Source organism: Rousettus aegyptiacus, unplaced genomic scaffold (assembly GCF_014176215.1).
Source record: "Rousettus aegyptiacus isolate mRouAeg1 unplaced genomic scaffold, mRouAeg1.p scaffold_m13_p_3, whole genome shotgun sequence".
Classification (NCBI taxonomy): Eukaryota; Metazoa; Chordata; class Mammalia; order Chiroptera; family Pteropodidae; genus Rousettus; species Rousettus aegyptiacus.
Genome location: NW_023416306.1, coordinates 58,257 through 85,351, shown reverse-complemented (window position 1 = coordinate 85,351; position 27,095 = coordinate 58,257). Strand labels below are relative to the sequence as shown.

Below are 27,095 nucleotides of genomic sequence, written 5' to 3'. Positions count from 1 at the left end.
TGTCCCCTCCCCTGACAGAGTGTGACCTGGAGTGGCACCCTCCCCCCGAACCCTTTGATTTGGGGGCTAGGCTTTGCCTCCCTTTTCTAAAATATCCTGTACCTTAAAGTATATTTCTTCCCTGAAGATGATTGATCTGGGGCTGCTGCTGCATCCCGGGGCCTACTTCCGGGACCTGTGGAATATTCTGGACTTCATTGTGGTCAGTGGGGCCCTGGTGGCGTTTGCCTTCTCGTAAGTACCCACATCTGCCCTGCACCTGACTGCGCCCCCCCAGACCCCAGGTGGGTGGGGCGAGGGAGGGGCCACCGCTGGTCTCTGGGCTGTCAGCAGCCCCGTCGCTGCCTGCTGGCCTGGGCCGTGCGGGCTCAGGAGGACCTCAAGGCCTTTTGTCCAGGACACGGCACTGGCTCTGAAGCCTCGGGATTGTTTGGGGTCTGCCTCTTGATGCCCTTCCAGACACTGCCCGCCCTGACCTCAGCGGCACTGCTCGGCCGGCCGGAGCTGGCAGGTGCTGGTGGGCGGGCCCCCTCAGGTGTCAGGCCATTCTCTCTGGGTCCCTAGCGAGTGGCTCTCAGCCCTTTTGTGCTGGCTGGAGCAGCTCCCCCTGTGTGGTGGTGGAGGTGGAGGTGAGGCAGGTGTGGGGCCTGGGTAGAGTTGGGGCACACAGGGGTGGGTGGTGGCCTAAGATGCAAGGACAAGCAGGACCCGCAGCTGCAGATGCCGAGGGGCCGGGGTCCCCAGCTCTGAGCCCATGGGAGGGCGCAGGCCTCCTCACTGACTCTCTTCTCTTTGTCTCCCTGTTGCTGGACTCTCGGTAGGAGCTTCATGGGGTAATGCCTTCCCTCTGTCCCCTCCCACCGCCCCACGTCATGGCACCGATGGCCCCCAGGGCCGTTTCATCACCATGCCTCACCTCCGCGCATCCTCCACCTTCCCGGCTGCATGCTGGCGGGAGCCACGGCCCCGGGCCCCGGGCCCGTCTCTCCTCTGGGGACCCTGTGGGGCTGGGGCTGGGGTGGGCACGGCTCGCCCTTGGTGAGGAGGTCCGGTGAGCAGGGCATGGCATTGAGTGTCGGAGGTGGGGACAGGGAACGAGGGACGGGAGACGGGACGGGATGGGGGGTGGAGGTCGGGACGGGGACAGGGGCCGGGCCCTGGGCCACTCTCCTGCTGTCTGCAGTCCGGAAGCAGGCGCCGTCCCTCTGCTCTGTCCGGCATCCCCTTTTCTCCACGTAGAGGAGGTGACGGCTTTGCCATTAGCAATGAGGGACAGTGGGAGTGAGAGCGGGGGAGGGATGCGAGGTGGCCAGGTGGCCTCTGAGCAAGAGAGGAGAGAGGCAGCCTCAGGCGTGCAGAGCACGGCCGCCCAGAGCCTCCTCCCGGTAGCCGCGTTTGCTGGGGGCTGAAGGTGTGTCCCCGCCCGCATCCCCCCTACCGGCCTCAGCCCCGCGGTCCTCTGTGCTGGTCCCTGCAGGAGGCAGTTGGTTTAGGGCGGGTGTTGAGATGTGAGCATTTGGAGGTTGAGACTGTTCCACGCGCACGCTTGGCGTTGGAGCCTGGCATGCAGGCCCCCGCTGGTCCCCGGGGGGGAGGGGCAGGGGCGCAAGCACCCCTTCCCCATGGAGCTGCCTGGGCCTCGTAGCTCACTTTCCCCAGAGCTTGGATGGAGCCCAAGGAGGACCCCAGGGGCTGGCTCCCGCAAGCAGACAGACAGGGCCTTAAGGCCTAAGTCTTCAGGCACTGTCCCCCCAAGCGGTTACGGCCCTGCTTCTGCAGATGGCCTCTCTGGCGCTGGCTTCTGGCTGGCGGGAGGGCCAGCCCCTAGAGTCTGACAGTTCCTGGGTCCCTGACGGCCACAGGGAGCCACCTAGGTCTACTGGGGCTTTCTCTGGGAGGGGTCCTTGTCTGGTCCCAAATGCCTGGGCCTCAGAGCTTCTGGTGCCTGGGTTCCTGACCGAGCTCCTGGCTCACCACCCTCCTGTCCGCCCCTCCTGTCCCTCTGTGGCTCTCCTCCCCCTCCCCTTCGGTCTGTCTGTCACCCAGTCTCTGCGTTGCCTTTGTACCTGTCTAATCCGTCTCCCTGCTCTGGCTCCCACCCTCTCCTCCTCCATTTCTGTCAGCGTCACATTGTGTGGAGGCGTCAGGGCCACTGAGAGAGGACAGGCGGGGAGGTCCAGGCATGTGCCGGCCCTTCCGGGAGGCCCAGAACACGGGCACAGCGCCTGCAGGCTTCCTGGCTGGCCCTGGGCTGGCCGGAGGTCGCTGGTGTGGGGCGGGCCGGAGAGAACCGGGCAGTGGCAGCGGCTGGAGGCCTGCCATCTGGAAGCTCTGTTCTCCGCCCACCTGCTGCTGCTGACCTGGCCTGCCCCGTGCTTTCGGAGGCCTTGGCCCCAGGCCGAGCTGCGGTGGCCCGTGGTGCTCCTAGGCCCTCCGCCCTGGGACCCAAGGCAGCATGCAGGGGTGTGGCGCAGGCCCAGGAGGCTCTGTGGGAGCCAGCGTGGGCGTGCGACCTGCTTCTGCATGCGGCGCTTCTGTCTTCCAGGGGCTCCAAAGGGAAAGACATCAACACCATCAAGTCCCTGAGGGTCCTGCGTGTCCTGCGGCCGCTCAAGACCATCAAGCGGCTGCCCAAGCTCAAGGTGGGAGCCGGGGGACTCGAGCAGGGTGCGAGGCGGTGCGTGTGTGGGGGCCGTGCACATGGGGTGCGCACACGTGAGTGAGCATCGCGTGGTGTGCGCGCAAGTGCAGGCGTGTGAGGCACATGTCACATGCATGTGCCATGTGTGCGTATGCGTGTTGCGTGTACACGTGTGTGCACATGTGCATGTAACCGGCTCTGTCCCGCTGCGGCTTCCCGCGTGGGGTGGGGGCAAGTGGGGCTGAAAGGGCCCACACTAGGCTCTGTGGCTCGCGTGGCGGGGACGGGCTCTCGGCTCTGCCACCGTGTCCCAGCAGTGCTGTGGGCTCCTCCTCCCTAACCTGGCAGCTCCTGGTGGACGGGGAGAGGGGCTGCCGGGGCCGGGGCCGAGGGGGAGACGCAGGGACAGGGGCTTCTTGGCACGGTGACCCATGGCGACCGGGCAGGGCCCTGAAGGACGGGGGTGGCCGAGGTTCCAGATAAGGGGGAGTGGGCCCAACCCAGAGCCCCGTGAACGCCCAGGGGTGACCGTGCTTGGCGGCGCTGTGCGAAAGGCCACGTATGCCCCCTCCCCCCCGTCCTGCCCAGCTGTGTGCGGACAGCACTTTGGACCCTTGGAAATGCAGGCGGTGGGGACCAGCCACGTGCATTGCGGCAGGCAGTTTGCTTAAGGCCCTTGGGGAAGGGGCGGCCCGGGAGGTGACCGGGAGGCAGCCCCAGGCCCTCTGTGTTGGGGGAGGGCACCACGGACACATGAGCAGGGGACGGCGGCCGCGTTCGCCTGGCCGCTGCCGGGGTTAGGCGCGAGCCGGCCAGCGTCTCAGGGGATGGCGTGAGCCTGCTGTTTTGCACTAGCACAGGGCGGGGCCTCTCCTCGGCTCTGAGAAGTGGGATGGGGCCAGGTGGGCAGCACGGGCACGTGGAGCCTCCAGGTGGGGAGGGGCTGCGAGGGAGGCAGCAGTGGCCACGTGACAGTGCCACCTCCGGGGGTGGGCGGGAGGCGCCCGGCCCAGCTGCAGGAGCAGGACTGGCTCTCCCCATCCCCAGCCTTTTGCTCTGCGTCGGCCCCGCGCGACCCCGGTGAGCCGGGGCTCCGGGCTGTCCTTGCACCAGCCCCGTGGCCCAGCCGCCCCGTGCCCCCTGTGCCGGCACCTCCTGCCCACCAACGGGGCCTGAGAGGAGGCCGGGGAGCGCCCGCGCGGTCGAGGCGGGCTTCGCGGGGCTCTGAGCCGTGGCGCCCGCAGGCCGTGTTCGACTGCGTGGTGAACTCCCTGCGCAACGTGCTCAACATCCTGGTCGTCTACGTGCTCTTCATGTTCATCTTCGCCGTCATCGCCGTGCAGCTGTTCAAGGGCAAGTTCTTCTACTGCACGGACGAGTCCAAGGAGCGGGAGCGGGACTGCCGGTGAGCGGGCGGCGGGGCCCCCGGCAGGGTGGGCGTCCCACAGTCAACCAGAACGTTTCATCAGTTAAAAAACCAAAACAGAAAACCTGCTCCTGCAGCTGTCGCCCCCTGTCCCCTGTCTCCAGCCCTGAGCAGCCCGCGCTGCGCCCCCACAGCGCCCCCTGCCCGGGCACTGTGTGGACGTGCAGGCGCGTGAGGGTGTTGCGGGCGTCGGGGCCCTTCCAGCCAGCAGCGTCCGGGGTCGTCCGAGCTGGCGCGCGTGTCTGCTTCGTCCCTTTACGGTCTAGCGTGTTTCGTTCCGTGGATAGGCCGCAGTTCATCTACGTGTTCGCCGCCGTGAACACGTGCCACGTGTTTGCGGGGACAGAGGTCCTCGTTCCTCTGCAGCAGGTCCCTGCAGTGGTGCGGAGGGGCCGCGTGGCGGCTCTGCGTGAGCGCCGGGGGCTGCTGGACGGTGCTCCATGTGGCGGGACGGGTTCACGCTCCCCCCGCGCGTGCGAGAGCTCCGCTCACACCGCTCCCCCGCCAGCACTTGTCGTTTCCCTCTTTAAGATGCAGGTGCAGCCACCGTAGAGGGCGCGAATGGCCTCTCACTGCGGCCCCGTTTTGTGTGCTAATTGGCCTTTTTGTGGCTTCTTTGGAGAAACGTCTGCTCAGGGCCTTTGCCCATTTTTAAATGAAGTGTTTGTTTTTTAAATGATTATAATAGTTCTTTACATATCCTAGAACAAGTTTTTTAACAGGTAGATGAGTTTTAAATATTTTGTGTGTCGATGATGTCCTTCGAAGCACAAAAAATTAATAAGTTATGCCTAATTTATGTGTTTTTTTTTGTTACTCGTGGTATTTGTGTCATTTCTAAGAATCCATTCCCAAATCTGAGGCCCCTGAGTTTTCCTTCTGAGCGTTAAGGCTTCAGTTCCTACTTTTGATCCATTGATGTGATTGTTGTGTGTGGAGTGAGGTTGGGTCCTGCTTCGTCCTCCGCCGGTGGACACCCAGCTGTCCCGGCGCCGCTCGTTGAGGAGCCTGTGCTTCCTCCCGAGCGGACAGCACTTTCCAGAGGCTGTCTGACCACAGACGTGTTTGGATCCTCCTTCTTTGACCTCTGACCTCTTGTGTCCCACCCCAGGGGCCAGTATCTGGACTACGAGAAGGAGGAAGTGGAGGCCCAGCCTCGGCAGTGGAAGAAGTACGACTTCCACTACGACAACGTGCTCTGGGCACTGCTGACGCTCTTCACCGTGTCCACTGGCGAAGGGTGGCCCATGTGAGTCCCAGCGGGTCCTCGCCACGGCTCAGGCCGGCCCAGGGGGCGGGCTCTCGTACCTGTCCAGGAAACGTGGCCCTGCGTCTGAGCGGGTGGCGGGGAAGGGGCTGGGGTGGGGATCCCGAAGACGTTCCCTGAGTGGCTGGAGGCCAGAGGGAGGTGGGCTATGCCTTTCCCCGTGCCGCCCACCAGACTTGGCCACGACAGCCAGAGGGGCTGTCCATGTCACCGCCACCCTGGATGGCAGGGGTTTCCTCTGGGGCTGGGTGTGAGTGGACGTGAGCTGAGAGCGAGGTGCGTGTGAGCACGTTAACAGGTCCTGAGTCGTGTGAGCCGAGAGTAAGCAGGTGAGCTTGGAATGAGTTGAGTGTGAGCTGGGATTGAGCTGGGTGTGAGTGGGTGAGCTGGGAGTGAGCTGGGTGTGAGTGGGGGAGCTGGGTGTGAGTGGGGGAGCTGGGAGTGAGCAGCCAACGTGGAACTGCTGGGCCTGCCCCACCTCCCCTCCGGGGAGAGGACCTCAGACACCTGAGGGCGCCCAGAGGCAGCCCCCCAACGGCCACGGGCACAACCCTGTCGGGAAGGTGGCCCACCTCCAGGAGAGATGGCTGACCCGTGGAGTGAGTAAGCGTGGGCCCCAGTGTGGCAGAGCCATCCCTGGGCTCAGGTGCAGAAGCCTCACCTGTGATGCAGGTATGACTGTGTCAGGGCCGTGTCCTCGTGGGTCCCCTGACGCTTGGCATCTGCTGTGGCCCAGGGTGCTGAAACACTCCGTGGATGCCACCTACGAGGAGCAGGGCCCAAGCCCTGGGTACCGCATGGAGCTGTCCATCTTCTACGTGGTCTACTTCGTGGTCTTTCCCTTCTTCTTTGTCAACATCTTCGTGGCCTTGATCATCATCACCTTCCAGGAGCAGGGGGACAAGGTGATGTCAGAATGTAGCCTGGAGAAAAACGAGGTAGGCGGCTCTCCTCCTGCCCTGTCCGCACGTGCCGGGCTCCCCGTGGGCGGTATGGGCAGCCCCTCCCTAGCTTCCTGCAGCACAAGGTGGGTGGTCACTTGTGGCCAGCTCAGCCCCTGGCCAGCACGGTGGGCTCGTGCTGGGGCTGAGAGACCGCTTGGCTGGGCTGCCGGGGGGGAGGGCGGGGTGGCAGGCCAGGGCGGTCCCGAGCCCTCGCACCCTCCCTCCCCGGCAGAGGGCTTGCATCGACTTCGCCATCAGCGCCAGACCCCTGACGCGGTACATGCCACGGGACAAGCAGTCGCTGCAGTACAAGACGTGGACGTTCGTGGTGTCTCCACCCTTCGAGTACTTCATCATGGCCATGATAGCCCTCAACACGCTGGTGCTGATGATGAAGGTGGGCGGGCCCTGGGGCATGGGCGGCGAGGCGGGCCCGGGGGCCCGGGTGTCTGTGGGCTGAGACGGGGAGCCGGGCAGTGGGGAGGCGTGCCCTCGGCCTGGGCGGGCTCTCATGGCGGCCCGGCGCCCCCTGGTGGGATCGTCCCCCACAGTTCTACGGCGCGCCCTACGAGTACGAGCTGCTGCTGAAGGGCCTGAACGTGGCCTTCACCTCTGTGTTCTCCATGGAGTGCCTGCTGAAGATCGTCGCGTTCGGGGTGCTGGTGCGTGCCTGACCCCCCACCCTTCGCGGTCACCTGCCTGGTCCCCTTAGTGCCAGTGGGACCTGGGCTCCTGGTTTGGAGAGGGGACCCCCCTGACCCCAGGGGCGCCGCTGGCCCGAGCTCTGCGCCCGGCCGGCTCCTGAGCCAGCCCCCTCCTCCCTGGGCACACGGCTCTCTGTTCTCCACTGCCCGGGCCAGGGGTGTCTGCCTGCTCTGGCCTGTGCATCCCTCCTGGGGTGGCCCATCTGTCCCCGCTCCCCGTTCCCGGTCAGGGGCCACCTCTTCCCCGGCAGAGCCCCGCCCGCTGCCTCACTGACTGCCTTTCTCTTCCTGTAGAACTACTTCAGAGATGCTTGGAATGTGTTTGACTTTGTCACTGTGCTGGGAAGTATTACTGATATTTTAGTGACAGAAATTGCGGTAAGTAGCATTTTCCGTCCCCCTCCAGGGCCCCAAAGTGTTTTTCTTGCAGAGGGAGCCCTCTCTGCTGCTCCAGGCTGTGCCTGAGTCACCCCTCCTCTGGGACAGGGGTTCCCCCGCACCCTGGATGTATAGAGGCCCCTCTTCTGACGTAGACTTTGGGGACTGGCTACTGTCTCAGCAAATGCTTTTCCTTAAGTAAGAAAATAGTTCGCCAAAATTCTCTTAAGCTGATAGCCTGGGAATCACCTGGAAGCTGATGGTAAGAACCGACTGGGACAAGAATCTTTTCCATTTTATTTTTCTAATACATACGTGTTTAACGACTTGGCATCAGAAATGTAGGAACTAAAACCGATCAGGAGGCAGGATACTTAAAACGCCGGGTTCGCTTCGTGCGGAGCCAGAGATGCTCGTTCACATCAGACGTGCGCGGATCGCGTGCAAACGCTGGCCGAGTGCGCGGCACAGGCTCGTTTCTGCGGCCGCGGGGACCCGAGCGTGAAGCGAGGCCCCGCTGCACCGCCACCTCGAGAACCGCAGGGCGCGTTGCCGCTTGTCTCGGGGGGGCGGGGGGCAGATGCCGGGGTGGGGGTTGCCGCAGAAGCGATTCCTCAGCCAGTGCTCCTGGGAAAGCCAGTAGGGAGGTGGGTGGAGGTTGGACGGGGCAGAAGGAAGGACGGGAATGCCGCACCCCGAGTGAGCGCCGGGCGGGCTTGCCCCCGGGGGGCTGGGGCCGGGCAGGTCACGCCTCAGAGCTGCCGGGCTGTCACCCTGCTCGCTCAGGGCTGCGCCTGGGGGTGCCGGTGCTCCGCCCCCGGTGTGCCCGAGGACAGCCCGCGCTGCGGGGCCGAGGGGACACCCGTGCCGCCCCAGGCGTGCGGGGCGTGTGCTGCGCCGCTCCGGCCGCGCTGTGCTCCGCCCACCCACGTCCGCGGCAGCGACAGCGCTGGGAGGCGAGCAGCTCCTGGGGCCGGTGGGGCCGGGCCCAGCTGTGTGTGGCCTTGTTCCTCCTCCGCATCTTAGGTGGCCCCTGACCCATGCCGGCCTTTGGCCTCTCTGGTTGCAGGCAGAGAGGACCAAACCATCATGTGACGTGGCCCATTCCCTGCTAGCTGCGCCCTCATGTGGCTCAGGCTGCCACATGGTCCAGTCACGGTCAGGACTGGTCCCTGCAGCGCCCAGGACGGCGCCCCCACCCCGGAGACTGCTCCCGGCCCCAGCTGGGGGCAGCCAGGCCCTGCCGGCACTCGGCTGCCCGCCCCCACTGGCGTGGCACAGCCCAGAGTGACGGCCACGGTGGCCTGGTGCCACGCACGGGGAGCGGTCCTGCCCTTTGCGCAGGGACCTCAGATGCGCCACACCCACCTGCGGGGCCCTGGAGTCAGCACGGTGTGGCGGCAGGAGGGACGCCGCCCCCGCCCACTCGGGGGTCCCAGCGGCTCGCTGGCCGGGTACCCGGGACCATCTGTCGGCCGTCACTTCATATCGAGGGCGGCACCCTGCCTGGGGACTGGCCAGGCGGCCTTCTGTCTGGGGCTCTGAGGCTGCTTCAGCCCCTTGCAGGCCAGCGCCTCCTGGGTGGTGGGGAGGGGCTGCGGGGGCCCTGGCCCCTCGGCACAGCCTGTGCTGGCAGGCGGGCAGGGTCCTGGGAGCCGCGGTGGTGACCTCTGACGTGGCGTGGGCTGTGCTGCTGCTGTCCCAGCATCACGGGACAGGGCCACACGTGGACAGCGTGCCTCCCAGTGCAGAGGCCTGGCGGTGAGCACGCCTGGCCAGCCGCATGTTCCGCAGAGGCCGTGGCTGGCTCAGCTGTGCTGAGGGGTCCCAGCCTTGGTCTCGGGCCTCGCGGCCCAGACTGGGAACACCGCAGCCAGCCGCGATGCTGGGTCCTCAGTGCCCCCGCATTGGGGTGACCTCGAGGGGATATCGTGTGTCATGCCAAGACCTGCACTTGCTGCCCGGTCCCAACCCTGCTCCTTCTGGAGGCCTGACCTTGCTTTAGCCCTGGCTGGAGACCACATCACCTGACGACAGTCAGCTTCTCTGTGGTGCGGGTGGCACACTGGCGGCTCAGGCACCACGCCCGGACCTGCCTCACACCGGCTCAGGCTGTGGGGGGGCGGGGACTGCCTGAGGCCAGCACGAGCTGCTGGCCAGCCCGCCCCTCAGCCAGGCTGGAGTGACTGTCCCTTGGCGCACAAGGTGCGGGAGCTGAGGGAGAGTCTGGTGCTGCGGGTGACAGGCCCCGTGGACGTGTGCAGGTTTGCCCCGGGCGTGGTGCCCTCGCTGGGCGCTGGGCTGCGGGCGGCTCAGGCAGCTGTGAGGAGAAGCTCCGGTGTCGCGGACGCGCGGGGTCGTGGTCAGACAGTCCCTGCCAGCGACGTGGCCCGGCTCTGGAGCCTTAAGTCTGCGAGGGCTCCTCCGTGGGAGCTTTGCAGCGACCCCGCCCGACGCCCCTGGCCCTGGGCGACACTGCGGCGTGGCACCCTGCTTCGAGACGCCCGAACCCGGCGTTGTCACCTCGGCTGGTCGGCGGGTCGCAGTGGTGTCCCAAGGGTGTTCTGTGCAAACCCCGAAGAAGCCTGCGGGAGGCAGCGCAGCGACAGCCGGGCTCTCACCGGGCCGCGTCCTGGCTGGCAGCCCTGGGCCTCGCACTTCCACACATGGGGTGCCGCCGGGAACGGCAGGGAGCCCGCCCGGCCCGGGAGCGGAGAACGGGGCAGCGCTCCATTTGTTCGGGACTGGTGCAGCCTCGACACTTGAATGTTTAGAAGTGTAGAGCACAAGAAATAAAACCAAAAGCTCGCTCGTTAACACAGATGGAAAGTTGTCCACGGCATGCACGCAGTCCAAGTGCAGCAGTCACAGGGAGGACAGGGCCAGGTCAGGCCGAGGAGGTGGGGTCCCAGGCAGGAAGTCTGTCACCGTAATGCACCTCAGCAGATCCTAGGACCCCAGTAATGTGATCCTGTCTTGGCTGCAGAGAAGACTCTCAGATTCAAATTTTATGTATGATAAAACATATTCACCATCTAGGAATTATTAACTCAAAGAGCATTTACCCAGAAAGCCCTCTGCAAACATCACATACAAAGGTGCAATTTGGAAAGAACTTCCTTAAAAAATGAGAAAGGGCGGTGACACCTGTAGCCAGTGTTCTCTTCGGCGCTGAACTTGGAGCGCCGGTCAGGTCTGTAAGCCGGAGTCGGCTCCGTGGGGATGGCGGTTCTGCCTGTGTTGTCCCCGGCCACAGCCCAGTGCCGAGGCCGGTGCGTGGCCTGCGGCGGAGACCCGCAGATGCTCGGGGGCGGGTAGACGAGAAACACCGGCAGAACAGCCGAGGGTTAGAGCAGGCGCAGGCAGCCTTGCCAGTGCTCACGAAGCACCGCGATCTGGGGAGGGTGGAGCCATCTCAAGCCAGCCAGAGCGTTCGGCACGGTCGCTGAGTGTGAGCTCACTCGAGCGAGTCGATTGCATTTCCTTACACCAGCAACCCTGGCGATGCAAACAAAGCATGTGTGCCAAGTAGTCCCAGGGGAAGCATGGCAGTTTCCCAGAAGACCTGGAAGACGGCGCGAGGAGATGGAGCCCCTCGTCACGCTGGTCGGCCTGTAGTCCGTGCCCCGGAGATGACCTGTAGCTTCGTGCAATTTCGATAAAGATGCCAATAGTTTTTGTTTGAGAACTTGACCAGCTACTGCTAGAATTTATAAGAAGGAGCAGAGGCCCCAAACAGTCGAGATGTTTGAGAAGAAGGTGCTGCTGGGCGGTGTGGGACGGAGGCTGGTCCTGTGGCAATGGGACCCACTGCGAGGCTGTCACCCTGCAGACTGGGACCGCCGTGCTGTGCTTAGTGGCGGGGCCGGGGGAGGAACGGACGGGACACAGGGCCTCGGCTCACACCATCTACTAACAAATCTGTGTCAGAGGCGTGGGGAGACGTAAAGAGGCAGAACTTTGAAACTCAGAGGGGAACACAGGAGGCGAAGACCTTGGGACAGGGACTGATTTCTTAAGCAAAATATGTAAAGCACCTGCCACAATTGAACACAAAATTCTATAAAAGTAAGAGTTCCTGTTTGTTCATGAACAGGGAGACAATATTTGCATCACATTTAAAAATACTGACCCTGTGGCTCGCCGAGCACCATCCCGAGGCCTCCGCAGACCAGGGAGGGCCCTAGATAAGGCCAGGCAGGGAGGGGCGTGACTGGGTGGGGTGTCACTGTCCCCTGTAAAGATGTCTGGGCTTGTGGGGACGCCATGGGCATGGTGACCTAGGGAGTGACGTGCAGAGGCCCTGAGCCTGGGCAGGGCCGGGTGGGCACCTGACCACGGGAACAGGAGGGCGGAGCAGTCGGAGTGCACTTGGCTTTTATCCTGAGTGAGAGAGCAGGGTTCAGGGGGTCTTGTGACAGTGACACGAGCTGGCTTCCGGGAGCACGCCCGCCTGGCGGGAGCGTAGCGCCAGCCACAGGCAGAAGCAGCTGACTATTTCAGGTCGTCTTAGCGTCTTTCCCAGAAACAGACCAAGACAGAAGTTTGGCACGAGCCGCCATCTGGGGAGTGACCCGGGACTGCGGGGGAGTGGCACGGCCGGAGGCGGCCGGGGGCAGACGCCGTCCGGCCGGGCGCCGTGGGGCACCCCGAGTGCGCACCCTGGGCCCCAGCCTCCCCAGCAAGGGGTCTTCAGCGGGTGCCACTGGTGGAAGCTACTGCGGACAGCGGCCCGGGGCGTCACCGGCTGGGACGGCACCCCGGGCTGGGGAGGCCTCAGGAGTACACTCGTGGGGCTGACCGCTGGGTCCCGGCCTGCCGGGAAGTGGGTGCAGTGAGCCAGGCAGAGGGGCTGGGTGACGAGCTGCAGATTCCAGGTGCCACGCAAAGGTAGAGCCGCAGGTGGTGTGGCGATGAGGCAAGAATGGCACCTGTTTGCTCCGAGCTCGTAGAGAGCTGGGTCATCGCGAACCGTGACGGGCGGGTGTGGGTGGAGCAGGCCCGTTGGGGACAGTCGGGCGCGGTTTGTACGTGCAGATTTCACTTCTCAGAGGCGTCGCCCGACAGGCTGCTGCACAGAGGGCCCGGAGGCTGTGGGGGAGCCCCAGGCCAGTGCCGTGAGGCTGGGGGCCATGAGACAAGATGGTCCTGCGTGCGTTGAGGGACGGGAGGGCGAGGGGCTGGGTTGGTGACAAAGGCGTGGCTAGAGGGCGGGAGGTTTTCTAAACGACTAGCAAAGACGCGTGTGCAGAATGCGCCAGGCTCTCTGGGTCGGCAGGGAAGACACAAGCGAGTGGGAACGTGAGCGAAGCAAACCGGAGCCGTGCACGGAGGCGTGGGCGGCCGGTCGGCGCGGACAAGGCCGAGCTGCAGTCACAGGAGCACGAAGGGCGGCGGCAGCGGGACACCCTTCCACGCCCACCGTCCGGCAGGCCGGGGTGGTGCCAAGGCCGCCCGCCGGCCAGAACGCGGGGCCTGGGGGGGCGGCCGCGTCACTGCTGCCGCGCACAGCAGACGTGTCTGGGCGGGCAGCCCGGGGACACGCCGCGCAGGGCTCGTAGCTCGCAGCAGCGGCGTCGGCCGTGACGGCCGTTAGTGCGCGTGGCCGCGCAGCAGCCGGGCGCCCCGTCGGGCCCACACGGCACGGCCGTGGGCGGGCGGCGTCCACCCCGCGCTGGCTCGTGCTGAACCGGCCCACGGGCAGCGCCGGCCTGCGGAGGAGGGGGCGGTGTGGGCCCTGGGGACGGGGACCTCACTGCCTGAGGTGGGTGATGGGTAGGTGGATGTGGGGCTACCCTTCGTCTGCAAGATGAGTGTGCGCCCCGTGCTTGCACGTAGCCTTTGGTTTGTGTAACAAGCGCAGACCCTTCGCAGCCTCCTCACCCAGGCACGGCCCGCAGCGGGTGCCCTTGGCGGGGGGCTGGCTGCGTCACTCCTCGGGCCTCCCCTCGACGTGGGGACTGTCGTGCCCTGGGTAGCGGGGTGCAAACGCTGGGTGTCGCCCTGGCCAGAGAGGGGTGACTGGCCAGGGGCGTCCGCCCCTTGTGGCTGGACCATCGAGGCGGGCAGCATGTGGCGGTTTCAGCCCCACGCCCAGCAGGCCGGGTGGGCCGGGTGGGCCGGCCGGCGGCCGCTGCTCACAACGGGGCTCAGTGCCCCTGTTCTGCCCGCGGTGGGGGGACGAAAGGGAGCCGCCCGCAGGCCGGGGGTGTCGCGGCCTTCCATCCGCAGCCGTGCCATGCGCTACGTTGTGAATGCACTTCTCTTTCTCAGGCAAAAGCATGGGTGTCAGTCCCCACCCCAGGGTTCTGTGGGAACCGGAACCGAGCAGCAGCCCTAAGCGGGGGCTTGGAGAGAGCCCTCCAGGCCGCGCTGACACTGACACTGACCCCTTTGCCTGGAAACAAAAACAAGGGTCTGTGAGTCATCCCCGCCGCGGCCGCTGCGCCTGGCGCCGGCCCCGAAGGCGTCCCCGCGCTTTCGCAGCAGAGTTGCCCAGTGACCAAAACCCCCCAGTTCTCCAGTGGAGTGTTGAGAGTTGGAGGTTTTGCTTGTGTTGATGACTCATTTTCTCTCTTGTTTTCTGTTTTTGTCCTTGACGTACCTTAACCTACCTGCTGACTCACGCCATCCAACCAACATACACCGCGAAACCATGTCTCGTATGTTGCCGCCTGCCGCTCAAACACCCCAATCTGTAAATAACACGCAAACACCCACCCATGAAAACACCACGCGTAGGAAACGGTTGGTTTCATGCCTCTGAACGGTGCTCCGCCCTCGCTTCGCCACTCCGCCCTGCTCCCGTGAGCCCTCGCTGTGCCGCCCCCCCATAGGGCCAGCTGCACCGCCCCTCTGGCCTTGGGCACCGTCCCCAGGGGCTTCTGGGGGCCCGCTCAGCAACCTCTGACTGGGGCCCAGCCTTGGGCGGGGAGAGGGGTGGGCTTCTGAGCGGGAGGCAGGCAGGTGCCTCAGCAGCTCTTCCCACTGGAGCCGGCTCAGAATTTGGGGTGTTGCAGGGCAGGATCTCGGCCCTGGTCCCTATGGAGTCCACGGTTTTTGCTGCACAGCACAGTCCTTGCCCTTCTGCTCTGTCCCCATGTGGCCAGCAGACTCAGGAGGTCGGCCCCCACTGTCCCCTAGTGTGTCCCTCCCGGAGACCCTGCGCACAATTCAGCAGCACTAGCATGGAAAGAGGGGCCCGCCCAGGGGACAGGGGAGCCTGGCCAGTGCTGGTTCAGGGGCCGTGGGTCGGCAAGTGTGCGTGGAGCACAGGTGGCCAGAGCCGGGCCACCTCTCAGGTCTCCAGGGGCGTCCGAGACGAGAGTAGAGTTGTCGGGAGCCAGCTGACTTGAGGCTGTGACTGGCGAGCCATGTGGAGTAGCCAGCGCTGGAGACCCTGCTGCAGAAGGCGGGCGTTGGCCAGGACGCCCTTGGCTGGAGCAGAAAGCCCCAGTTTTTGAGGGACTGGCATTCGTGGCTGCGTGGCCCGACCCGTGTGCCCCTGGCCGCCGCGGGGCACTCCCAGGACTCCCAGCGCGTCGCCACCTGCTGGCCATGCGCGTAGTGCTCTTCCCTTCGTCAGCCGCCCCGTGGCAAGCACGGCGCTGTGCTCCACGCGTGGCTGGACCTCACCCCAGTGGGGGACCGGGCTGAGGAGGCCGCCCCTCTGCGGTGGCCCTGACCAGACGCAGCGGTGTGCTTGGATGCAGGGGACACTGGTCTTTCTGAGGTCAGCCGACCACCTCCGTGGGGCCATGTTTCACAGGCTCAGTGCACTTTTAAGCTTCTCTTCATGGGGGACCGAAACCCGGGCACGATGTCCACCCGTCTGGGAGCTAGAGCTCAAAGGAGCTAGTGACCAGGGCGCCCTCCCAATTGGGGGGTGTGGCGACACACCTTTCCTGACTCAGAGGCCACACAACAAGGAGGTGCTGCAAAAGCCGTGGACTCGGGGGGGTGGGCAGGCTGTGTCCACCCCAAGGGCACGGCCAAGGTCAGATGCGGCCGTGCGCAGCCATGGGGCAGCCGCCGCGCGCATGCCCCCCGCCCTCGCATGCGGCCACTGTGAGCTTAACCTGTCGCGCTGTGCTCGGAGCATCTGTGGCCACCATCACCATCCGTCCTGTCCAGGGCTGTCTGTCTGTTGCCGCGCCCACCCCTCTCCTGGGGGCCCCTAGAGCCCACTGAGAATCCCGGGTGAGTGTCGGGAGGGAGGGGCGAGCGGCGTGCCGAGCTCGGGGCCTGTGCGCAGGCGACGTGGGTGGGCTGTGCCTCCTCGGCCTCGTCCCCTCGCTGTCCCTTTTTCGCCACCCAGAGGCCACATTTCCCCCAGTATCTTCAGAACGGCTCGTCTGTGCCAGCTGCCTGAGCGGCTGCCTACGTCACTTTGAGCTGGGCAGCTGCTGTCATCACAGTCTGGCCGTTCCGGCCACACCTGAGCAGGTGTCCAAAGCAGGGACCCCCAGGAGGCCAGGCGCTCGGCAGCCCTTTCCTCGCCGTGCCGGGCCTCGCGGTGCCCTGCGCTTCCTGGCGCGGCACCCAAGTCCCTCTTCAGCCCTGTGCTCCTGAGATGCCGGGCTTCTCCGAGCATCCTTGGGCCACGGCGGCCACTTTCCAGCAACTGTGTGCGCAGTGAGAACCCCGCACGTCGGGGCTGCGGCCGCTTCGGCCTCCTTGCTGACCTGGACCAGCCCCACAGTGCCACCCCCGAGCACAGCCGTCAGCCCCACAGTGCAGAGGCAGCCCCCAGTCCCCAGCCACCCTGGTGGGGGCCAGGAAGTCGTGCCCTGAGTGGGGGGACGCCTCAGCGAAGTTGCAGTGTCCCTGGAAGCAGCAGTGGGTCCTCCCCACCCACGCAGCTGTGTCCCGTCCGCAGAGCAGTCCGAGGAGGCACCCGCCACCCCCTGCATGCGCCCCTGCACGCGCTGTCTCGTTCACCGTCTGGCCCTTCCCTCTGTCGGCCCCTGGAGCTGCTCGCATATTCACGGCACCAGAGTGGCAGGAGCTGCTGTCAGGCTGTGTGTGGCACTGGGTCTCCCAGCCACCAGGGGGCGGGAGCCGCCGTCCCCACCTGCTCAGGGATGTGGCCCTGGTGGTGTGCCAGTGATCTAGGGGCCCCGGGCAGAGCAGGAGCCCTGCCCCAGGTCGCGTGGAGGCGGCACTGTTGTGTTTTGTGCTGGACTCTGAGCCCTTGGCTGAGAGAGCAGGCTGGACCCCTGGGGCCCTGGAGCAGGGAAGTCTGTGTGGGTAGCAGAGGTGGCTTCCACGGCGTGAGCAGCAGGGCCGCCAGCACGTCCACCAGGTGCAGTGCCTTGTCTGCTCCTCTGCAGGCTCCCGGGCGGGCAGGGGCTTTGCTGCCTGCGTGGACAGGAAGTGTGTGCCACCTGCCCGGGCTGGGTCCCTGTGGGGGCGCTCAGGGGACAAGCACCCCTGCCTGGCACCTGCACTGCTGGCCCGCCGTGTCCTGCAAGAGGTGGTCAGTGCTGGAGGCCCAGCTGCAGGTGGCATCCAGGCTCCTCCTGGTGCGGGGCGGCTTCCGGAAGCCCCTGTCCCCGTGGGTCTGTGACCCTCCGCGTGCGGGCCCGTGTGCAGCGGTGAGCTTCACCGGGAGGTTGGCTGGTGGCCGCAGGGGTGGCACGGGGACTGTCTCAGGCTCTCCTCCGCCCCTGTCCTCGGGCTGCGGTGGGGGGACGGTGGGGGGACGTGGGGTGCCGGCACCGGGCAGGCAGCACTGGAGGGTGAGCGGCCGCCTCGTTCCCGCAGAACAACTTCATCAACCTGAGCTTCCTGCGCCTGTTCCGCGCGGCGCGGCTCATCAAGCTGCTGCGCCAGGGCTACACCATCCGCATCCTGCTGTGGACCTTCGTGCAGTCCTTCAAGGTGAGCACCCGCCGCGGCCCCCAGGTGCCGCAGAGCCCGGGACCTGGCCAGGGGGTCCGCGGGGGGATCCTGGCTCGGCCGACGCGTGTGGCCCCGAGCCCGGCCCCGGCCCGGGCTTGAGCCCACGTGTGTCTCCGCAGGCCCTGCCCTACGTGTGCCTGCTCATCGCCATGCTCTTCTTCATCTACGCCATCATCGGCATGCAGGTGGGTACCGCCGGGCACCGTGCTCGGGGCCCTGCCGCTGGGCCTGAAGGGCGCTGCTCACAGTCACGGCATGGCGGGCCGGCGCTCCGCGGACGTGTCTGTGTGAGCGCAGCCCAGGCCGAGCAGGGGGCGTCCAGGGGCAGGCCGTCGCGGTTCCTCGGCCCCGGGCACCCACTGGCCCTCCAGCCACGCAGCTGTGGCAGTGGCTCCGTGGGGAGGACCGCGCCCTGCCCTGCACATCCGCACACCCGCCCACCGCTTCTGCCCTGCCCGGACGCCCCTGGGGTCGGGGACTCAGCCTGTAGCCTTCTCTTCCCTTCAGGTGTTCGGGAACATCGCCCTGGACGATGACTCCAGCATCAACAGACACAACAACTTCCGGACGTTTCTACAGGCCTTGATGCTGCTGTTCAGGTGTGCTGCTTGGGAGGCGGGCCCCGCCTCGCATGAGCACGGGGCTGGCGCCTGCCGGGAGGGGACCTCCCGGAGACCAGCCGTCCAGCGCAGCCTGCCGGCTCCAGGCTCCGGGTGCGGGCGCCCCCTTCCTGGAGCCAGAGCGGCCGTCCGTGCACTACCCCGATCGGCACGGCGGGGCCCTCCGTGGGAAGGCCAGGAAAGGGTCGCAGGGCCCGGCCCCAGCCGCGGGGCCTCCGTGGGCCTCACGGTGCCACCCTGCCCCTCAGGAGCGCCACGGGGGAGGCCTGGCACGAGATCATGCTGTCCTGCCTCAGCGACCGGGCCTGCGACGAGCATGCCAGCGCCAGCGCCTGCGGCAGCGACTTCGCCTACTTCTACTTCGTGTCCTTCATCTTCCTGTGCTCCTTCCTGGTGAGCGCGCCCCTGCGGCCCTCCGCGGCGCCTGCTGGCCCTGATCCCGGTCCGTGTCCCACAGGCGCTTCACGCCTGTGGGACGATGGCCTCATAACCCCAAGGGGACCACTGGGTGCTGAGCGCCCATGGGCCCTGCCATGACGCCCGTGGCGGGGCGGGGGGGCTGTAGGGTTCTGCGGGGCAGTTGTACGTAGTTTTCAGCTGCTAAGGGGACTTCCCTGTGGGGAGGGGACAGAGAAGCGGTGCCCTAGCCGCTGCGCCTGGGGAGCTGCCGGAAACCAGCGGGCTGCAGCAGGCTGGCCCTGGGAGGGCGGCTTTCGATCCAGGTCAACAGAGCTTCTGGGAGACTGGGTCGCGTGGCGTGGCTGGCCCAAGTTCCAGGCCCCCCTCGGGCCCTGCTTCTGGTCGGGGCAGCTGCGGAGTGAGCAGGGAGGCGGCACGGGGGTGGTGCCCGGAGAAGGGCGGGAGTGAGCCAGCCTGGCCGGTGGAGTCAGACTGCATTTCACAGGCGGGGCTGACATGGTCGGTGACTGAACGTGGGTCTGAGGAAGGAAAGAGCTGAGCCCTGGGTTCATTTGGGGTGAAGTGACCGTTCTCCCCAGACTGGAGGCCAGAGCCTCCGCACGGGGGGCGGAGGGCATGGACACCCTCCAGACTTCCAGGCTGGGTGGACGGACACGTCATCAACACTGTCTGGTGTGTTCGCAAGGCTGTGACACCTTCTAAGTCCCAGCCACACAGCCACACAGTGCGTCATCAGGTGGAGAAGCGTGCTGTCCGGATTCGGGGCTTTCCAGACCCGTTTCAGGAGGGAGAGAAGCATATGTAGGTGATTTTAGTACTGGCTGTGGGGTCAAGCTGGGGACAGAGGGAGGTGAGGGGCAGGGTCACCGGGTCGGAGGTCCTTATGTGGACAGAGCAGTTTGGGGACACAAGTATCAGAGGAAGGCAGGCGACACTGGCGGACAGTGGGGCATCTGAAGTTGACACAGTGGCAGTAATGGTAACATACAGTGGTGATGACCACGTGTGGCAGACGGTCACAGGACTGGGGCTGAGGTGGTGGTGGTGGGGCAGGCCAGGGGACAGAGAGGCCAGGCAGTAGCTGACCGTGTCTGTGGGTGCTTCTCATCAGCAAGGTCGACGACGGGAGCAGCAGCCTCACCCAGGACGGCAGCCAGGCACCAGGCTCCGTGAAGGGGGCCGGCGGGCCACGGTGTTAAGGGCCGTGTTTCCTTAAGGGGGGGGATGGGAGGGCGTCCGCGCTACAGCTGGAGCAGGGCGAAGGGCAGGATGTTCAAGACGAAGGCAGAAGGGTTTCTGCTGGCAGTGGATTTTAAAGGGTGCCGAAGGCTGGGCGGCTCGGGGAGGTGGGTGTGCATTTGAGACGGATGCGCTTACGTGTTGCTAGAGAGACCCAGGAACATCTATGAGACTGTGTTTCACGAGTCGCCAGAGACCACGGAGAGGGTGTGCGTTTCGCAGTCACGCCCAACCCCTCAGAGGCCCCCTTGTGGGCCGCGGGGAGCGCAGGCTTTCATGGAGTCAGGGCCTTGCGTTCTTGGTCACTGCCGCTCGCAGACCCCTGAGGCAGCAGGAGCCAGCCAGCCCCCAGGGTCAGCGCGGAGCCCGGCCCCGCCACGCTCCTGGCTGCGGAGATGAGATCCCGCGGGAAGCCACGTTCGTGGCGGCACTGCCCACAGGGCCCCAGTCCTTGCACATGTTCAGGACAAGTCGATGATTCCCAGGATTTAGCTGTCAGTCTTCTCCAGGAAGAAGGGTGTCCGGTGGCCACTGTCTTTTGTGGCTTGTTCCGTGGACCTCCCACATAGCTCTTGGTTGGCACTGGAGCCTTTTCCTTGACTGGAGCAGAGACGGATAGTGCTGGAAGCGCAGCCCTCTCGGCGCCTGCCTGTCAGGTGTGGATCTTTCAGGAAAGTCATGCTTCGAAGTGCTTGGGCCTGGTTTGGTCTGACAGAGAAGCGACAGTGGGAGCAACAGAGCTGTGATTTCCGGCACGGGTGGCAGGACTTGGGTTGTGATTCAGTCACCTCGATTGGAGTAGAGGGGCATTGATGATATAATGGGAAATGAAGTTGGTGGTAACGCTTTTATAATTACTGAATTCGATAGTGTGCAGAGTCCTAGAAATACTTTGCATTTTTCAGTCTTTGCAATAATGCAATAATCCTGAGATGGGTATTGTTATCATCACAATAAAGAACTGGATATGTAGATGTTAAATATTTTGGTCCGGCTGCATTTAGAACCCAGGCTGTTGAAATGGACAAATTCCTGGAATGATACAAATTGCAATGACCAACCCAAGAAAAAATAGAAAATCCAATAGGCGTAAAGCAAGTAAGGAATTTGAATCATCAGTCAAAAATATCCCCCCAAAACAAAGTCCAGGACCAAATTGGTGAGTTCTACCAAACATTTAAAGGAGAAGTAATGCCAGCCTCCCTCAAACTCTTCAAAAAAACTGAAGAGGAAGGGATGTTTCAGACTCATTCTGTGAGGCCAGCATCACCTTGACACCAAAATATGACAGACTCCACTGAAACAGAGAACTGCAGCCCAGTAGTGGTGCAGAAATCACCAAAATACAGCAAACCACGTTTCACGCCGCGTTGAAAGGGTTAAACACCGGGACCAGATGGGGTTTGCGCCTGGACTGCAGGGCTATGGGCATGAATGTGCTACAACACACATCCACAGGAGGAAGGGGAGAACCACACGATCATCTCAATCGATACCGGAAAAACATTAGAAAAAAGTGCACCCTCCTTTCTTGATAAAAACACTCAGTAAAGTAGGAATAGAAGGAAACCACCTCAGCTTACATGAGACCGTATGTGAAAACCTATAGCAAGCATACTCAGTGATGAGGAATCGAAGGTTTTCCTCCAAGGTCAGGAGCAAGGCATGGGCGCCTATTTGTTACTTCTGTTCAGTGTGATACTGGATGTACCAGCCACAGCAATTAAACAAACAAACAAATAAAAATTTTAAAGAAGTATTCAGTTTAGAAAGGAAGAAATGTAATTATCTCTTTTTGCAAACATGATCATGTATGTAGAAAACCTCAAATAGCTCACAGAAAAAGCTATTTGAACTAAAAAGCAAATTCAGAAAAGTTACAGGATACAAAATCAACATGCAGAAATCGATTGTGTTCTGTAATAACAACACAAAAAGGAAATGAAGAAAACCATTCTGTTGATGATAACGTCAAAAATGATGAAATACTTAGGAGTAAACCTAACCAAGGAGGGTCAGGACGTACGTGCGCATTGGAACCCAGAAAGCATTGCTGGGAGAAGGGAGAGAACCATTTCATGAAGTGACATCACATGGCCGTGGTTTAGAAAATCTAATACTGCTGAGATGTTAATACTATCCAAAGCAACCTACAGATTTCATGCGATCCTTATCAAAACCTGCAGTTTTATTATTTTTTTTTACAGAAACAGAAAAATCTATCCAAAATTCATATGGAATCTCAAGGATCCACAAATAGGTACAAAAAAAAAAAAAATTGAAAAAGAACAAAGTTGGAGGTGTCACACTTCCGAATTTCAAAATTTACTTCAAAGCTTTGGTAATCAAAACAGTATAATACTGGCATGTAGACAAACACATGGAATGATGGCATAGGAAAAGGAGCCCAGAAATAAACACATAATGGTCAAAAGACTAGGCTGCTGAGGTCATTTGATGAGGAAAAGATAAACTTCAACAAATGGTGCTGAGAAAACTGGAAATCCACATGCAAAAGAAAGAATTTAGACCCATACCTTACACCATCTGCAAAATTAACTCAAAACTCATCAAAGATCTAAACATAAAAGCTGAAACTGTAAAAATCTCAGAAGGGACCATTGGGAGCAGTTCTTACAACATTATCTGGCAAAGGGTTCTTAGGTGTGCCAACAAAATCATGAGCAACAAAGAAAACAATTGACATATCGGACTACTCAAAATTAAAAATTTGTATGTGCTGAAAGACTCTATCAACAAAGTGGAAAGGCAAACCAGGGCATGGGAGAAACTATTTGCAAATCATATATATGACAAGAGGCTAATGTTTTAAAAATATAAAAAACTCTTACAACTCAGCAAGAAAAACAACCATATAAAATTTGGCAAAGAACTTAAATAAATGTTTCTCCGGAGGAAATGTACAAATGGACAATAACACATGAGAAGATGCCCAATATTGCCAGTCCTTAGGGAAATGCGAATTAAAGCCCCCATGAGAAGCACCTTTGTACCGATTATGATCACTATTAGAAAAGATAAAAACAGAACAAAATGAAACAAAATAAGTGTTGATGGGAATGTGGAGACATTGGAACCCTGTGTGCTACTGGTGAGAAGGTAACTGATTCAGCCGCTGCGGAAAACAGTGCAGCGATTCCTCAAAATCCTAAAACAGGTCACGGTATGTTCCAGCAGTTCCACTTCTGGGTGTCAACCCCGAAGACGGGAAAGCAGGGCCTGGAAGGCATTTTTGTACACACGTGCACAAATGCAGCGTTATTCACAACAGCCTCAAGGTAAAATCAGACACGGTGTCCGTCGACCGATGAGTGGATGAACAAAAGTGACCGAGCGCATGAAGGAACGCGACCCAGCCTTGAGGAGGAAGGCAGTTCCGACACACCCCAGCGCGACCGAGCCGTGGAGACACACTCCCTGAAGGAAGCCAGTCACACAAGGGAAAACACCGTGCGATCCCACTGACAGGAGGCGCCTCGAATAGTCAAACTCATAGAGAAAGCAGGGCGGCGGGTGCTGGGGCCAGGGGAGGGGAATGGGGAGCTGGTGTGTAACGGGCACAGAGTTTCAGTTTTGGAAGGCGACAACAGCTCCTCAGGTAGATGGCAGTGGTGGTCGCACAGCCGCGAGTGGACTTCCTGCCGCTGAACTGCGCATTTAAAAATGGTGGTTAAACTGGTATTTTACTACAATAAAAAAAAAAAAAGTATTAAAAAAAGAATTAACATTAATCAAACTCAAACTCTTCCAAAAAAATGGATGAGATGGAAACACTTCCCAGCACATTGTCGATACGAGTACTGCCCTGAAACGAAAGCCAGACAAAGGTGCCGCAAGGAACCTGCGGACCGATGTCCCTTATGAATATACACGTAAGTGTTCTGCACGGAATGCTAACAGACCGATTCCGGCAACACAGTGGAAGCGGCACGCACCACGGCCAAGCGGGATTTGTGTCCGGGATGCCAGGCAGCTCCACAGATGAAAATCGGTCAGTGCGATACAGCACATCAGCGAGGAAAAGACCCTGCGAGCATCTCGACAGGTCCAGAAGGAGCGTCCCGCTTTCATGATAAACGCGCCTGACAAGCTAGGAATAGGAGGGGAGTTCCTTAGCGTGGTGAAATGCTTCCACGAAAACTCCACAGCTGGCACCCTGCTTCGCAGAGACTAAAATCTCCCCAAAGACGAGGATAAGACAGGGGTGCCCGCTTTCGTCACTTCTGCTTGACGTCATGATAGAAGTTTTACTAGAGCAACTAGGCCAGAAAAGGAACAAAAGGTACCCAAATTAGAAAGGAAGGAGTAAAACTATGTCCGTTTGCAGATGGCATTGTTCCATATATAGAAAATGCTGAAGAACACCCCCCCCCAAAAAAAAGAATAAAACAAAAACCCCACTACAGCTAATAAATGAGATCAGTAAAGTTTCAAGGTACGAAATCAACACACGAATATCTGTCATGTTCCTATACACCAACAGTGAACAATCTGAAAAGGAAATGAAAATAATGCCATTTCCAATAGCATCACTTACATGTGGAATCTAAAAAGAGGTCGGACTCAGAGTGGGAGCAGAAAAGAAGTCCGTGGAGCCGGGCGCGGACATGAGAGCAGCCGAGGGGCCCACTTTCCGCTTGAGGTGAAGGGCGCCCGAGGGTGGTGGCTGTTCGGCGACACTGGCATGTACTTGGCGTTTGCTGAATTTAGGGCGTTAAGTGTTCCGCAGAAGGAAAGGTGAGATGTGAGGAGACGGATGTGCTCGGTAACTCGCCGGCGGGGACACTTTCACAGTGCGCCTGCGTGTCAGGTCACCTCAGCACGCGCCGTGCGTTCCTGACCGAGTTATTTCTCAGTGTGCACCTCAGGGCCGCAGGGTGGGGCGGCGTGATGCTGGCGTGAGGATGGACACGAGGGGGACAGCGGAGAGAGGCCGAAAGCCAGAGGCGCACGACGAGGGTGCAGAGACCAGTCGACGTGGGAAGAATCGTTACTGCAGCAACGGAAGACAGACAACTGGCGTCCACGTGACCCCTGCCTCACTGCAGAACGAAATTAACTCAGAGTCAACTGAAGACCTCAGTGCAAAGGCTCAAACTGTGGGGCTGTTAGAAGAACCTCTAGATGGGAAATCTTCAAGACCTCAGACTTGGCAAAGATTCTTAGGTTTGACACCAAAATTACAAGCAGCAAAAGAGAGATAAACTGATCTACCCGAAATTAAAGCGAGGCCCCTACTGGCGATGAGCGATGCTGTGTACGGGCTGGGAGAAGCTGTTCACAGGTCGTGCGCTCCTCAGTGTCGAGAACACACAAGGGACCCTTAAAGCTCAGCGACAAAAAGACTCAGAATAGACGTTTTTGAAGGAAGATGCACAAACGGCCAGCAGGTCCATGACGATCGGCGGCGTCTGTGGTCTTCAGGAAGTGCAGATCGGAGCCTCCGCGAGCTGCTGCCGCACACCCACTAGGATGACTGTGACGCGTTCCTGTCAAGAACAGAAAACAGTGAGTGTTGGCCGGGACATGGAGAAATAGCAGCTCTTTTACAATTCCGGCGGGGATGGAAAACACAGCAGCTTTTGTGAGAAACAGCTGAGAAGGTCTCCAAAAAATTAAGCACGGAATTACTGTATGACCCAGCAGTTCCACTCCAGAGAAAGGCAGAGAGGGGTCCACACAGAAGCTTGCACGGGAATGTTGTGTGGAGGCTTTGGCCACAGTGGCCAGGAGGCAGGAACCACCCGAAGGCCCCCCCGTTGTGGGTCGGCCTGGGCCAGAGCATCACGCAGCCAGGACAGGGAGGGGAGCCGCCGCGCTCTGCAGCACGGGTGACCCTCGACGACATGCTCGGCGAAAGGCCAGGCGCAGGAGGCCACGTGCCGCGTGGCTCCCTGTCGCGACGTGTGCGGAGTAGACAGGTCTGGGGACAGGGAGCAGGTTGGTGGGAACGGAAGGAGGGGCAAGGGCACCAGGCATTCTCCTGGGGTCGCGAAGAGACGTTGGGCAGAGTGTGGTGTCGCGCAGCGCCCCGGGCGCTGTCAGTGCCGCTGAGCCGTGCACCTCACACGGCTGACTGTGCGTGCGAAGCCGGAGTCGGTTACGGAGAGGAAGAGCGCGGCCGTTGGCCTCCTGTCGGCAAGCTCTTCATCCTCCAGAGTCACCGCCGCTGAGGGCAGGAGGCTGGGGTCACAGAGTGGGAGGGGCCGAACCCGGACCGCGGGGCGGAGCAGGTGCAAGATGGCAGGGGCCTCTGAGGACTGCACTCCAGGGTAGGGCCCAGGCCTGCAGTGGCCACTGCCGGGGACAGGCAGAGGCGGCCGGGCAGGCCCTGGCTGGGTCTGTGGCCTCTGCCGCCCTGACCGTGTCGTGCAGACTTTGGCTGGAGGGGGAGGCGGGCGGCGCAGGCTGTCTGCGGCTCCGCTGTCAGCCCTCCTTCCTGTTCTGCAGATGCTGAACCTCTTCGTGGCCGTGATCATGGACAACTTCGAGTACCTCACACGGGACTCGTCCATCCTGGGGCCACACCACCTGGACGAGTTCATCCGAGTGTGGGCCGAGTACGACCCGGCCGCGTGGTGAGTGTGCTGGCCTGCCATCAGTCCCGGGTGGGCCGGACCCGCGGACGTCGTGGCCGGGCCGGGTGGAGGGGGCAGGGGGCAGGTGCGCGTCGCATCCCCTGGGTTTTGGCAGGGGCCCAGGGCTGCACCCTCTCCACACAGGATGTGGGGGGCCTCCCTCCTGGGCGGCTTGCTCCATTTCATTCTCCACAAGCTCCTCTCCAGCTCCTCGGGCTGAGGAGTCCTCCAAGCCCCTCAGTCCAGCCCTCAGGATGTTTCCCGGGGTCATGGGAGGTTTTCAGGGAGTTTGTGAGACCCTGGTTCTTGCTGAGCAGCTGTTTACTGTCTTCTCACACGTAAGGGGTTGTGGAGGGCTTGGTGGCAGGTTGGGGACACAGCAGAGGGACCACCCTTTAGGCCTCACCACCTTTGTGGTGCTTAGGGGCCTTTCAGGGCCACAGACGTCGTCCCCATGGGCTCAGGGCTGTCTGCCGCCTCCCTCAGGAAAGGGCCTACATGCACCCCCATCCCCAGCTCAGGCCGCAAGTGGTGGGTGCTTGGCGCCGTTTTACTGCAATGAAACAAGCAACCAGGAAGGGTCTGGCATGTGTGCGAGCCTTCGGGCATGGCGAGAGGCTTCTTTGTTGTGTGAGTGGCAGAGCAGCCGTCTCGGGCAGGGCGTGGCCCGGAGCCCGGGGTTGCCGGACGTTTGCGGGCTGAGTGCCCGCACGCAGCTGTGCCCCTCCCCGGCAAGCACAGCGGCCTGGGCGCCCTCTGCCCGTCTGGCCGTTCCCTCAGCACTCACTCGTTCACCTCTCTCAAGCAGTGACTTGGGTAGTCACGATGGTGCAAGGCGGAGCGGGGGACACGGGGCCGAGGGTCCCGGCTGCTCGTGTGGCACAGGCCTGCTCAGCGCCAGGCTCACGGTGGGCGCGCAGAGGCGTCAGTGAGTGGGAAGGCGCCTCGCTCCCC

General features: G+C 62.0%; 2 protein-coding genes across 9 annotated transcripts in view; one reads left to right on the top strand and one right to left on the bottom strand.

Annotated features, from left to right (window-relative positions):
• The window catches only part of CACNA1B (calcium voltage-gated channel subunit alpha1 B), a 147,633-nt gene that overhangs the window by 100,639 nt on the left and 19,899 nt on the right, over positions 1-27,095 (top strand). For 4 of the 8 annotated variants that reach the window (XM_036239419.1, XM_036239423.1, XM_016135455.2 and 1 more), the window contains 14 exons: positions 128-234; positions 2,546-2,642; positions 3,886-4,046; positions 5,179-5,316; positions 6,071-6,272; positions 6,511-6,675; positions 6,830-6,940; positions 7,277-7,360; positions 14,102-14,107; positions 17,126-17,242; positions 17,383-17,448; positions 17,771-17,862; positions 18,132-18,276; positions 26,014-26,141. In XM_036239419.1, coding sequence (XP_036095312.1) covers positions 128-234; positions 2,546-2,642; positions 3,886-4,046; positions 5,179-5,316; positions 6,071-6,272; positions 6,511-6,675; positions 6,830-6,940; positions 7,277-7,360; positions 14,102-14,107; positions 17,126-17,242; positions 17,383-17,448; positions 17,771-17,862; positions 18,132-18,276; positions 26,014-26,141 — 1,619 coding nt within the window. Of the gene's footprint in view, positions 1-127; positions 235-821; positions 834-2,545; positions 2,643-3,885; positions 4,047-5,178; positions 5,317-6,070; positions 6,273-6,510; positions 6,676-6,829; positions 6,941-7,276; positions 7,361-14,101; positions 14,108-17,125; positions 17,243-17,382; positions 17,449-17,770; positions 17,863-18,131; positions 18,277-26,013; positions 26,142-27,095 lie in introns of all 8 variants that reach the window. The other 4 variants (XM_036239416.1, XM_036239417.1, XM_036239421.1 and 1 more) reach the window with 2 other exon arrangements.
• Positions 14,009-16,964, bottom strand: LOC107505356. Its single transcript, XM_016135456.2, has 2 exons — positions 16,027-16,964; positions 14,009-14,526 (listed from the first exon to the last, which is right to left on the bottom strand). The coding sequence occupies exons 1-2, from the start codon at positions 16,868-16,870 to the stop codon at positions 14,402-14,404; spliced, it is 969 nt and encodes a 322-aa protein (XP_015990942.2). The 5' UTR covers positions 16,871-16,964; the 3' UTR covers positions 14,009-14,401.